Source organism: Panthera uncia, chromosome C2 (assembly GCF_023721935.1).
Source record: "Panthera uncia isolate 11264 chromosome C2, Puncia_PCG_1.0, whole genome shotgun sequence".
In the NCBI taxonomy this organism is placed as follows: Eukaryota; Metazoa; Chordata; class Mammalia; order Carnivora; family Felidae; genus Panthera; species Panthera uncia.
The window spans coordinates 31,240,883-31,254,288 of record NC_064810.1 but is presented as its reverse complement, the minus strand read 5'-3'; the positions used below and the strand labels follow the sequence as shown (position 1 = coordinate 31,254,288).

Sequence of the window (13,406 nt, the reverse complement as noted above, 5' to 3'; positions counted from 1 at the left end):
CCTATGTATTTCTTTTATCTGAAGACTTCTGCATATGTTGTTTCTACTGGCTTGAAATTTCACTTACTTCAAGAAGCATTCCCTAACTCCTCAAACATGAGCATTCTTCACCCTGTCATCTATACAAAGATTACATCCTATACCTTTCTGCATTCTATATTTATTTTTTTGTATTCTTCATTAGAAATTAAGTTCTATGAGAGCAGGACCCATGTCTGTCCAATAAATATATACTCAGTATCATACTACCAAAGTCTGGCACATAATACATACTCAATATATAATTTTTGAATGAATGGATGAAACATGGATAGAATGAACAGCTAACTCTTGGTTAAGTCAGAATTCAAGGTTATGATTATGTCATTCCAAAGCCCCAACTCTTACCCCTGTCTGTGATGCATAGTATATATGTACTGGCTCCAGTGAGTTAGAATGACCTAAAATGTTTGTATGGTTTCTTACATACATTAAAGCTATTAGAGGGGCGCCTGGGTGGCTCAGTCGGTTAAGCAGCTGACTTCAGCTCAGGTCATGATCTCACGCTCCGTGAGTTCCAGCCCCGCGTCGGGCTCTGTGCTGACAGCTCAGAGCCTGGAGCCCGTTTCAGATTCTGTGTCTCCCTCTCTCTCTGACCCTCCCCTGCTCATGCTCTGTCTCTCTCTGTCTCAAAAATAAATAAACGTTAAAAAAAAATTTAAAAAAAGCTATTAGATGATGGTTATGAAGGTGGTAATGAATTTGATAATGACCGATATAATCAGTATGTAGAAGTACAATGCAGAATTGCACAAAAATTTAATATTTCAACTTTATGTGTAGAAGCAACTTGTATATACAGGTGTACATGAAAAATGGCCAGAGAAACCTATGGTAAGATACTTTCAAGTATTTCTTACCATTCTCATTGATAATTGAAAGCAAAGCTTTCTACATGCCATCTGACATGACATTATCATAAAGTGCTACATTTATGAAAATAGATCAAGGCTAGCAATTTTTGCTAAACTAACACAAAACAAAAACCTAACACTAAATATACTAATTCGTTTTACATTCTCGGGGAAGATTTAAGGTGGCTTTGTGTATGCTTTGTGGTGGTACTGTATTTTTAGTTTTGTTTTCTTTATTTTGGAATTCATTGATATTGCACACACAACAAGTATGGACTCGTTCTTCACAGGTAAACTATTACTATTGTGAGTGCTGGCAACATCAGTATTTGCATAAATCAAATCAAGAGGAGAGCTAGTAGGCAGAATACTTTCTGGATGCTATTTGAATGTAGCTTCTTGATCTTTATTGTTTGCAAAAAGAACAAAGACAAAGGCAGAGTAAAACAGGAGGCACAGAATTTGGTGGACCAGCAGCTGTCTTTAAAATGCTGCTTCTCTATAGCTGTGGCCTCTGCCCCAAATGGCATTTGACTCAGGAACATAGAAATCCATATCACCTATTTAATTGAAAATGTTTCTTTCCTTGATTGGTAGAATGCAAGAAAATTAGTTAATGGCTTCCAAATGATGTATAAAATTAAAAAGAAATCACTTGCATTCATCTTTCAAAAGTTACTGGTATGCAGAGAAACGAGGGTTCACTTTTATTCAAAAAAGAGATACCTGACAATTACTATTTGATGTAGACAAGTGACTTGTACTGTCAGTTTCAGTTCCCTAACTCGTAAGTATTGCAAGATATGTTTGCAAACCAATGTTTGTTGGTATGTAAATATTAACTTTGCATACTCAAACCAGTCAATAGAAAAACCATTTTTGTCATTTGTTCCCTTAGAATTATTTTATAAATGTATTTACATGTATTAACATAGTCTTTATGATCATTGCTTTTGAAGTAACCAAATCGTTCTTCTGATGACATAGTCTCATTTTTTTAGGGCCTTTATATTTTTCATGAATGTGTGGAAAAGATAGCTTTGGTAAACTCTGCTGGAACAGGGCTATACCACCGGTGACACTGACTATACCAGCAGTATTCTCACCACGATCACCACCATACTGATGCTCATTAATAATAAGTTACAGTTATTCAGTGCTTCCTTTGTGCCAGGCACGAATGCTACGGTCGTTTCGCATATCAACAATTTCCAATTTGACAACATCTCATTTTACAGATCAGGGAATGGAGGCAGAGACTGGTGAAAAGGTAGGCCCCAATCATACAGATACTAAGTAGCAGAACTGAGACTTAAAACAAAAGTTTGTACTGTTCAGTATGGTAGCCAGCTGCCACATGAGATTATTTAAATTGGAATTTCAATTACTTAAAGCTAACTAAAATTACACGTTTAGTTCCTCATTTACTCTAGTTGCACTCAGATGATCGGGATCCATGGATGCTGTTGGCTTTTGTGTTGGATAGCACGGTTATGGAACATTTTCATTTTAGGGCTACATCTTCCTCTAAGATGCATTTATTCACTCCTTAAAATTCATTTTAATAATGATAATTCATTCTAATAATACCAGTGTAAAATATTAGAGCCTTAATTTGAGGTTTGACTCAGAAATGGACCTCACTACAGGGGCGCACCTGGGTGGCTCAGTCTGTTAGGTGTCTGACTCTTGATTTCTGCACAGGTCATGATCTAATGTTTTGTGACATGGAGCCCCAGTTGGGCTCCTCACCAACAGCAGGTAGCCTCCTTGGGATTCTCTCTCCCCTTCTCTTTCTGCTCCTCTCCCTGTTTGCACTCTCTCTCTCCCTCTCAAACTAAATAAATATTTTTTTAAAGAAATGGACGACACTCTTTAGTTTGCATAAATTTATGTTTACATAAATGATAGATGAAATGAAACATAGATGTCATCAATATTTTATTCTACTCTGTGACAACACAGAGTATTTCATTTTTTCTACCTAAAAATGTGAAATTGCTTTAATGAACTCCTTCAGCTCTGATTTACCTATCTATCAGGTTTTTACAGAAAAGGGCAAATGGCAGTATCATAATCCATATATGTTTCTAGCTTTTTGCAATTAGCAAAGCTTCTTCATATCTGTTATTCCATTTAAATCTTCATAGCAATCCCCTGAGCTGGCTAGAATGTTACTATCTTCCACAGATCAAACAAACAAACAAACAAACAAAAACGGAGGCTTAGAGAATTTAAGGAAGCTGCCCAAAGACACATGACAGATGGAGCTGATAATTAACTACACTCCTCTTCTCTTGCCTTATTTTTGTAAACTACCCAGTATAAACCAGGAAGAAATAAATAACAGAGAAACAGCATCATTAGACTGGGTTGGGATAGGGTGGGAGGTATGAATGATGCTAAAAATGATACAAACATTGAAGAACTATAAAGATACAGGAAACTGAATAACCCCCAGATATTGGATTATTTCTAAATATAACAAGACTACCAAATGTAAGCCACTCCATTACTGGATTTAATTATAATCAGTAATAAAGAAACACTGCTACTAATTTAATTAATGTCTAGAAATAAATATTCATTCATTCTTACAATCAAGGGAACACAGGTGGTAGAATCTTATGAAACCCAATGCAATAAAACACTTTCATTCTTTTTTCATACTTATCAGGAGGGGCCTCTAATTTGATTTTAGCCAATCTCAGCAGAAAATGTTGCAAAGATGAAACAGTTCTGAACAAAGGAATTAACTGACTTACATTTTTCATCTGTGGAGTCCCTGAAACACTCCTGCCAGGTTACAAACTCCAGCCTGCGAACACGCCTCCCTGATATTAGCAAATTTCATACCAGTAATCAAGTATGGTAGAGAATCAGAAGGGTGGAGTGAAAAGGCAGTTGCCGATTTCACTCTCTTGCTTTTTTGTTTTTGCTTAAATTGAATGCATAAAACTAATAATTATTGCATGGTAAATGAAGAACAAAGTGAAGTGTGGCTCCAGCTTGTGAAACTCTTTGGTGCATAGAACTTTGAACATGACGCATCCAGCTTGGCAAATTCTTGCATGCAAAATTTGGTTACTCTGGCAACCAGTTTCTTTTAATCAGGAGACTTCTTAAAACTGTCTTTTATATATTTGTGACTTAAAAATGTTTAGCTAATATTCAGAATTTATGGCTTGTTAATGACAAAAATTTCTTACACCTAGTTTTTAGGTTTCATAATGAAAAACAGCATCTATAGAATTTCACCTGAATTGACTAATCAGGGGATGAGAACTGAGAACATCTCTCTAATGCAAGCTATTCTAGTTAGTCTGCAGTTGTTTCTGATTTTTCCTCTAAATAATGGCTTTCTTACCTGAGATAAAGTTTTTAGTTTTTCATATAAAAAGAAGAACATTTTTTTTTTTTACTATGAAAATGCCTTCCATTGTTTCCTTCCATAGTACATTAAAACTACTAAGGTGATAGAATTTGCCAAAGTGTTTTTCAGGCCCTGGTAGTTCCAGGATGAAAGTACGGTATTTTTAGGTTAGGGGATTGGCTTGAGTTATATTTTTGGATTAGCCTACTAACAATGGATTTTGGGCACTTTTTCAGTTTTTTATGTATTCATTAGGTTTAGGAAATTTTTACCCATGTATTCTGTTAATAGAATTCCAAGGTAGAGCTCAAGCATATTGACTTGTAAGTCATGAAAGTCTAAAGCACTTATTTGAATCCAAAATTGTCAGACATGCTGGTATGATGCCATAATTTTTTACATTGGGCACAAAACAGTTATCAGATAGCAAGCTGACTTTAGTTCATTTATGAAAATATTGTCTCATTAGTTTCCTTGGGGTAGGTGGTTATTTGTTGTGTTTTATTTTTACATATTTTAATGTTTAAAAAGTACAGCATTCCACTTTTCACCACTATGCATATACTTCGCCGTCCACAATTCTTATTTCCTCCTCAGACTCTTAAGTGAAAGAGGCCCCTTGACAGAGTAGCATGCTCAGGCAGTTGTGGGTCATTGGAAAGGAGTGTATTGTATCTCATTTTTATGTCCTGAACCAAAGCATCATATAAATGCATTCTGAATAATGCATGGCTCCTACTTTAATTACTTGTTTAATTAGTTTGTTTCAAAGCCTAGAGCAATTGCTGTTGCTTGGATGATTAGAAAATTGCTTCCAGTTGTAGAAATCTATTTCCTGTTTCTTCTGGCAGTGATTGCAGACCGGCCTCCCCCGGTCATTCGACAAGGTCCTGTGAATCAGACTGTGGCCGTGGATGGTACTTTAGTGCTCAGCTGTGTGGCCACAGGCAGTCCAGCACCCACGATTCTTTGGAGAAAGGATGGAGTCCTTGTTTCAACCCAAGATTCTCGAATCAAACAGCTGGAGACAGGAGTGCTGCAGATCCGATATGCTAAGGTAACTTAAAATGACCCCCGTTTCCCATTTGATCCACTTTGGTTTTTGCCTCCAGCAACTGGTGCTGAAGTCTCACGTTTTAGAACCAATGAAATGCTGAATAACAATACTAATATATTTTTAATTGATGCTTTATTCTTTTATATATTTAACATGATTTGATTCAAAACTTAGCTCATAGCAAGTAATGTAAGGGGTAGTTTTTGTTCGTTTGTTTTTGTTTGTTTGTTTTAAGGAGAAAAAATATTTTTGAGACATGTTGAAGAAAATAGACAGGAACTTGTGGGAGAAAAAATGCCTTCCAGATAGTGGTATAATGCAGTCATTCCATAAAGGATTTTTCAAAGATATTTCTCCAGTACCATTTACCTACAATGTCCATGAACGGTTCTTCTCTGTGAATATTTGGCTCCACATTTTGCAAAGCAGAACACTATACATGCAAACAAAAACTATGTAGCAGGTGTCCACACTGAGTGCACATTTCAAATCAGAATGTGAAATGATGAAAAGCCCACAAGTCTATGAGAACAATTTAGGGATTTACCTTCCCAGGGCATCACACCTCCCTACCTGTTCTTTCAGGACTGTGTTGTTTTGTTTTGATTTTGCCTTTTCTTTTAGGTCAAGATCAGACAAGCTCACAAGGCATATGAAAGAACAGCTTTGACAGCAATAAACATAAATTTCACTCGCTTTATTGCCTGTTGTGGGTGGCTTCTTGGGAGTTTTGGATGACCATGAGAGTTCATATTACGTGCCATGAAAGTTAATATGTTGTACTTCTTTGTGAGGCCGATTGCAGTTTTGTTCCTGCAGTTACCAGAGCAAGATGGCAACATTCTTGCTTTATCAAATGTTACTCGAAGATAGAATTACTATCTTAATTAAGCAAAGGTGTATGGGTTCCTTATGCTAGTGATAATTTTTTTTTAATTTTTTTAACGTTTATTTATTTTTGAGAGACAGAGAGAGAGAGACAGAGCACGAGCAGGGGAGGGGCAGAGAGAGAGGGAGACACAGAATCCGAAGCAGGCTTCAGGCTCTGAGCTGTCAGCACGGAGCCCGACACGAGGCTTGAACCCATGGACTGTGACATCATGACCTGAGCCGAAGTTGGATGCTTAACCAACTGAGCCACCCAGGCACCCCTTCTAGTGATAATTTTAAAGCTGAAGATGTGACCCCGGTTTGTTTTCTGGCATTCAGTCTTGAGAAGGGAAAGAGACCATTCATTCTAGCTGAGGTTTGACCTTATACTTATTAAAATTGCCTTCAGTCACAGGTTGAAAAAAATAAAATAAAATGGGAAAAAAGAGTGAATACTTTGAGAAGAAATCATTTTGTGTTTATCCTTTTTCTATAATATATGTTTATCTCAGACACATGGATGTAACTCTAATAAAATATGAAATAGCAAGAATAGTCATTGGCTAAACTTTATGAGGATTACCACGTGACATTGAATATGAAGATATAATTTAGTAATTAAAATTAGTGCTCTGAATTTGAATACCTCATTGTTTATTGTCCCTGACACTGAAAATAGTGATAAGGTAAAGCAATTACACATTATATTTTTGTTATACAATTAAAATAACCATATAAAATCTTATTTTCTGTATTCATGTAATATTTTCCTTTACATTCAGTAAAAATATATTCAATTAAGAGGAAGTTTCTAGTTATTGAATTTTAATGTAGTTATCCATATTCATGGGACATATACAAACCTATCATTGCTTTTCCAGCCCATTGAGCTCTCGATTGTTCCAAATATTTATTTTCTGTCTTCTCAGCTGGGTGACACAGGTCGGTACACCTGCATTGCATCAACCCCCAGTGGTGAGGCAACATGGAGTGCTTACATTGAAGTCCAAGGTAAATTAGATAGCATTTTTGCCTTAAAGCGTAAAAGGAGGTTGTTTATTTACTGGCAAATGGACAAAGTGGATGTTCTGATGCCTGAAGAGGTGTATAATTGTGTAATCTACCTTTACATGCTTATCTGTGTATGTGTAAACATCTGTCCTCTTTTGCCCTTTGATTAGAATTTGGAGTTCCAGTTCAGCCTCCAAGACCCACTGACCCAAATTTAATCCCTAGTGCCCCCTCAAAACCTGAAGTTACAGATGTCAGCAGAAATACGGTAACCTTGTCATGGCAACCAAATTTGAATTCAGGTGCAACTCCAACATCTTACATTATAGAAGCCTTCAGGTAGAGTAAAGATGATGTTTCCTAGTTGGTCTTTTTGTTTTGTTTTGTTTTTTTGGTTTACCGTTAAATATGCATGTTCTAACTTGTGTATCTTTCCTCAGCCACGCATCTGGTAGCAGCTGGCAGACTGTAGCAGAGAATGTGAAAACGGAAACATTCGCCATTAAAGGACTAAAACCTAATGCAATTTACCTTTTCCTTGTGAGAGCAGCAAATGCATATGGAATTAGTGATCCAAGCCAGATATCAGATCCAGTGAAAACGCAAGGTAAATACTGATTTACTCAACCTTGTGACACCTACTTGTCCTTAGATGTAATTTTATAAGCCAGTAATTTGTACTGCATAATGCTACAATTGCATACATGATATAGATCTGTTCTTCGAGTTGCTCAATTAATTTTTAATACACAAACACACTGTCTGCAAACTTTATTGTTTTCTGTACCACATACTCCAAGATAAGATTGATAAGAAAGAGCAGGTTTCCCATTTTATAGAATCATAATCTAATGAGATAAAAATACTATGTATTTTTGTATTATATTCGATTTCTTGATTTTTCGATATGGTTATATGTGGGTGTAAAATCTTAATCACATAATAATTGTGTTTAAGATTGAGTCAATTTCACCTGTGTTGAGATTAGCGCTCATGAATTTCTGGATGAGTTTTGAATATCACAACACTAGTCAAGTAATATTTTGTGGAAAATCAGGCAAGTTTAAGAGAGATTTGGAAGATAAACTTGCATTTGTTCTTAATTCAGCTGTGCAGTCAACCTCCTATAAAGCATGGGGAAAAATAATTTAGGTCTGTACATTGTCTGGCCTGTCTTTCATTGTCAATTATATGAGCTGTGATATATTAAACTTTTAAATGATGTCATGTATATTTGGTCAAGGCTGGGTTAAAGAAACAGATAAAAGGAAAATGAATATGTAGAAGCTACTTCTAAAAAACATTTGAAATTAGAAATCTGCTTACTTGGCCCACATTCTAGATGTACTGCTTTTTACTATCTTTTATGAATAAAAATCGTGTTTAGCTTTCAGCAGGTTATCTCCTATCCACCACCATACTCCACTTGTTATTTTAAAGCTTTAAGAAGAGTAAAATTTACATGATGAATAAAAAGATGATTTGAATCAAGCTTTAACTTTTTAAAAGATATATTGTCATCGTAATTAAAGTATGGTTATCCTTATATTAAAAAAGAAAGATGATTCTAGATGGTAGTGATTAGAAATAGACAGTTATTTTCTCAACAGACAGAGGAATCGTGATGTCTCAATCTTGAGTTGTACCTTTTCAAAGGAAAAAATGTCACTTGAAGTGATAGAAACGAGTTGTGCACACAAAATTGGAAGACTTGAACTACTTTTTCCTGATTTTAGAGAGGGTCTGCCAACCATTTTGCATGTTTTGTCTTTTCTAATGAGTGTATAAGGAATCTCTGTTGAGGGACCTTTTGTTCTAGAATTTACGGAGAAAGCAAATGGAGTTGCAGAACGTGCCCACATTTGTCTCTTGCTGTATGAGTCCAACACACCCAAATGCCTATATTTGCTCTGATGATTCACCTCATCAGGAACGCTAGGACTCTTGGATCTTGCCTTAATGCAGTTTGAGGTTTTCAATATTAGATACACATTTATAAAGAATGCAGACCCTTTGACAGCTGTAAAATGAATTTAAATTTCTGTCCCCAGTACACGGGTCTCTACCTAGGAGACTCCTCTAAGTGAAAGTTTTGACTGACTGCTACTCAATTACCTACTCTTGTGAATTGTCTTGTAATAAACGTCCTTATTTGTAAATGATGTGGCAATTAACATTTAATCTGAAAATTAACTTAAGCCTTTTTACATTTTAACTGACTTAGTGGAGCAACGTAAGTGGGATGAACCCCTGTCAGTGGGAAGACTGGAGGTACAGTGAGGTAGGCATACGGTTTTGAAATCAGGAGTCTCTGTCTCATCTCCTGAACCTGTTAGCTCTGCAGCCCTGAGCCAGTTAGTTTGTTCTGAGCTTCAGCTTCCTCACCTAAAACATGCGGCTAAAATCCGTACTCCACAGGTTTGGACAAGGATTCATCAGCTTATGAGCATCCAAGACTCAGATCTCGTTTCTGTTTTACGCTGTAGGAATTTGTTACTGGACTCGTGTTTCTTTCACTGTCTGGACTAAAAATAAAGGAAGTTGATAACCTTTGCAGATGCCATAACACTGAGAAAGACGAGATTGCAGAATGAGAGCATCAGAATTAAATATATCTCAACAGACTGAAGTGATGGGTCAGCACTGACAAGATTAAGATTAATGGAGCGAATTTAAAACTTAACGTTTTAAAAGTTAGCTGTAGAAAGACAAACTGAGGACCCCAGGCCTAAAGGGGGAGTACATGTGTGTCAGGGTGGTGGGGGCAGACAGAGTTCAGTGTTTTGAAGTCCGTTAAAACACCTCTGACCAATTGAGTGTTGTATTTGCCAAAAGAACACACGTAGTCTTAGCTGGCATTAGCAGAACTACGTCTGGATCAAGTCATCTCCTCCCTTTACCCTGAACTGGTCAGATTATGAATGGAATGATGTGCTCCTCTTGAGCGCTACGTTTTCAGGTAGACTTTTAAGAGGAGGACAGTGAGGATACTTGGTGGGGCTGCCAAAACAAGTCCAAGGAGTAGACGTAACATTGCGGAAGGTTTCGTTGTCTAGTTCTTGGACTGCGTTTGAGATGCCCTGAAGCCCAGCTGAAGGTTAGGCTGCTATTGGTTGGAAATTGATTCCTAAGAGAACAAACAGTCATAGTGTCTGTAGCCATTTTAGTAACATGGCTGCAAAAATAAGTCTTCCCCAAAGAGGGATTCCTATGAAGGAGTTGGGTCGCAGTTAAAGGTACAAGGCCTAGTTTCCAGTTCAGGACTCAGGTGGATCCGTTTCACAGCCAGGCTTAGAGCCTTGTCACACAGCTATCGAGATGTCTCTTCCCCAGAACAGGATTTGATGCTGCAAGGAAGATGCCGTGAGTCACGGGCGAGTAGTGGGTGTGTGGGCCGTTGCTGGCATGCTGGGCTTGCCGCTCCTGTAACCACTGTGCTTCGTCCATGTGTCCTGTTTGCATAGTATTCTGAGCCCTATCTTTGAAGAATAGGTCCAGCGACACAAGCATGTACAGCATGGGTATGGTATAGATAATAAGAACTCAGTCGTTGTAAATAATGAAGCGGGGCCTGGGTCGTCTCTCTTCAGAGACTGTGTATAAATTCCAACACTTGGGAAGCAACTGGATAGAATTACAATCTAAAATTTCCTCCCAGTTTAATTCTGAATGCTCGGAAGGACCTTTTACATTATAATCCTTTTCTTTTTTTTCCCAAGAGAAGAAAGAGGACAAGCAAGAACAGTAACAGGATCAATTCAAAAACACCTGAGGATAGAAGCTTACATATGAGAGGAGGTGTTTAGAAGCTGACATAATGATGTGTTTTTCATAAAGTAATTCCCTTTAGCTCACCCAGTGTTTGTTGAACACATTCTGTATGTATGGCTCCGTGCTAGGTGTTCTGGGTTCACACAGATTAATCCAATACCTGCCTTCAAGACGAGGACTTCATATGACTTAACGAAATTCAGTTCTCTTCATATGACTTAACGAAATTCAGTGGCGAAATTCAGTCGCCACCATCGGTAGTGCCATTTAACATATGAGAAAACAGAAAAATAGTGAAATGGCTGATCAGTTGCTGAGTTGGGTGCAAACCCAAGTCTGTCTTATTCCCAGGACTTCGCTCTTATCCTAGAGATAGATGGTAGTTGGATAGATGGTAGTTGGAGTCATGGGAGCAATAGAAACCCAAAGGGAAGAGAGAGGTCCTGAGATGGAAGGGTGACAGATAAGTGCTTTTCATCTGAACGCTGTGATAATCAGTTGCCTGAGGGCCAGTGTTAGCCAAAGATATTTGTAGTGATGATAAAGTATGAGAAGCCAATATTATCTCCATTGTTTTTCTCATCTTGCTTCTTTATAAGCTTAATTGATAGGCCCGATATATGTACAGTCAAGAGTATTGTATCTAAGAGTGTGAAATAGCACTCTCGATCTGTCTTCTGTTCGCTTGCCTTCCATGGAGTCCATCAGACCTTGGCAACCTCATTTTTTTGTCATTTCAAGGTTTAATTTAAATTCTAGTTAACATACAGTGTAATACTGGACAGCCTCATTCTTAATATACGTATCTTTTGCTTCTTGTTCAGAGTAAGCTCTTTAAAGACTGAAACTAAAATTTGGAAAACTAAAATTATCATTTCTGTTGTTTATGGGATAGTCAATATTCTGGAATGTATATGCCAACATATAATACTATGAGGAAAAGAATTCTGGCCACAAAAAATTATTTATTTTCTTTCCTGCTTCACCCTGTATTCCCTTTTATTATTATAATCAAAGCAAAATGTATGTATTTGGAAAACCTTTTGAGAAATGGGCAATTTTTATTGAGTAGAGACTTTAGTAACTTGAACAAAGCCCCTCCTTTTTGGGGAAAAATAAAGTGCAACATAAATGAACACTTGTAGTAGTTTAATTCTTACTTTGTTTGAGGTCTCCTTTCTTAAATTTTGGTGTTCTTGAGATTGAGAACTTTTTATTAAACCTTCTGTACAGTGATACAATAAGTGAACCAAAGCAAACCATCAGTTAAATAGATGTTAAGTGCTCTTTCCTCATCAGATTTATTTTGTTCTTTTCTTTTTCTTTTTTCTTTTTCTTGTTTTTCTTCTTCTTCTTCTTCTTCTTCTTCTTCTTCTTCTTCTTCTTCTCTCTTCTCTTCTCTTCTCTTCTCTTCTCTTCTCTTCTGTACTCTATTTCATTTTATTCCATTCCATTCCACTGGTGGCTTCTCTATCCACCATTGTAGGTACTAATAACTTACCATGTATCTTTTTGGGGAGGGTATCTAAATTCATTGTATAAGATGTGAGGTGTCTATTTTCTTTTTGTGCTTTTTTTATACTTCCACATTTCCATTCTTTTCATTTCTCATCCACTCTTGCAATTTCTGGATCCTTTCTTGCATACACAAGATTACTGTAGAATTTTGTAACAAACTCAGAGGGATTGCACCAACTCTCATGCTTGGCAAGAAAGCCATCATTACATGGTAGGAGGCGCCCTCAGATGCTGCTTTGTGTCATAGTTATTTTTGCTTCCTGCTCTTTCTTGCTTTCTACTTGTCCTCTGCTGTTCTCTCTCTCTCTCTCTCTCTCTCTCTCTCTCTCTCTCTCTCTTCCTCCCTCCCTCCCTCCCTCCCTCCCTCCCTCCCTCCCATCATCTACTTGCTAATGAAAACGTCAAGCTGTTCCTATTTTCTTCTGTATAATGGGTTAACTTCACAGTTGGAATGATTCTTCTTTTCTGAGAGTTGCCATGCATGAAAGGATTGTTTCACTATGTTTTCATTCAAGTCAGTTACATTGTGGAGGATGTAACACAATCTTCTTGGATTGTTGCAGATGTTCCCCCAACAAGTCAGGGAGTAGATCACAAGCAGGTCCAGAGAGAATTGGGAAATGTTGTACTGCACCTGCACAACCCCACCATCCTTTCTTCCTCTTCAATCGAAGTACACTGGACAGTGAGTCATTGTTGCAATATTTGATTTCAGTTTTAATAAGATGACTCCTGGGGGATCATTATATGAAAAAAATGTATTTATGGAACAGATTGCTTATAACTATATATATATATATATATATAGTTATATATATAGTTATAGTTATATGTAGTTTTATATATATAGTTATATATATAGTTACATGTGTATAGTTTTATATATATAGTTACATATATAGTTATATATATA

General features: G+C 36.9%; 1 protein-coding gene across 1 annotated transcript in view; it reads left to right on the top strand.

Moving 5' to 3' along the window:
• ROBO1 (roundabout guidance receptor 1) overlaps window positions 1–13,406 on the top strand; it is a 400,374-nt gene that overhangs the window by 322,289 nt on the left and 64,679 nt on the right. The window contains exons 10-14 of the mRNA XM_049628000.1: window positions 5,118–5,323; window positions 7,123–7,204; window positions 7,375–7,543; window positions 7,645–7,811; window positions 13,057–13,178. Of these exons, the coding sequence (XP_049483957.1) occupies window positions 5,118–5,323; window positions 7,123–7,204; window positions 7,375–7,543; window positions 7,645–7,811; window positions 13,057–13,178 (746 nt within the window). The remainder of the gene's footprint in view (window positions 1–5,117; window positions 5,324–7,122; window positions 7,205–7,374; window positions 7,544–7,644; window positions 7,812–13,056; window positions 13,179–13,406) is intronic.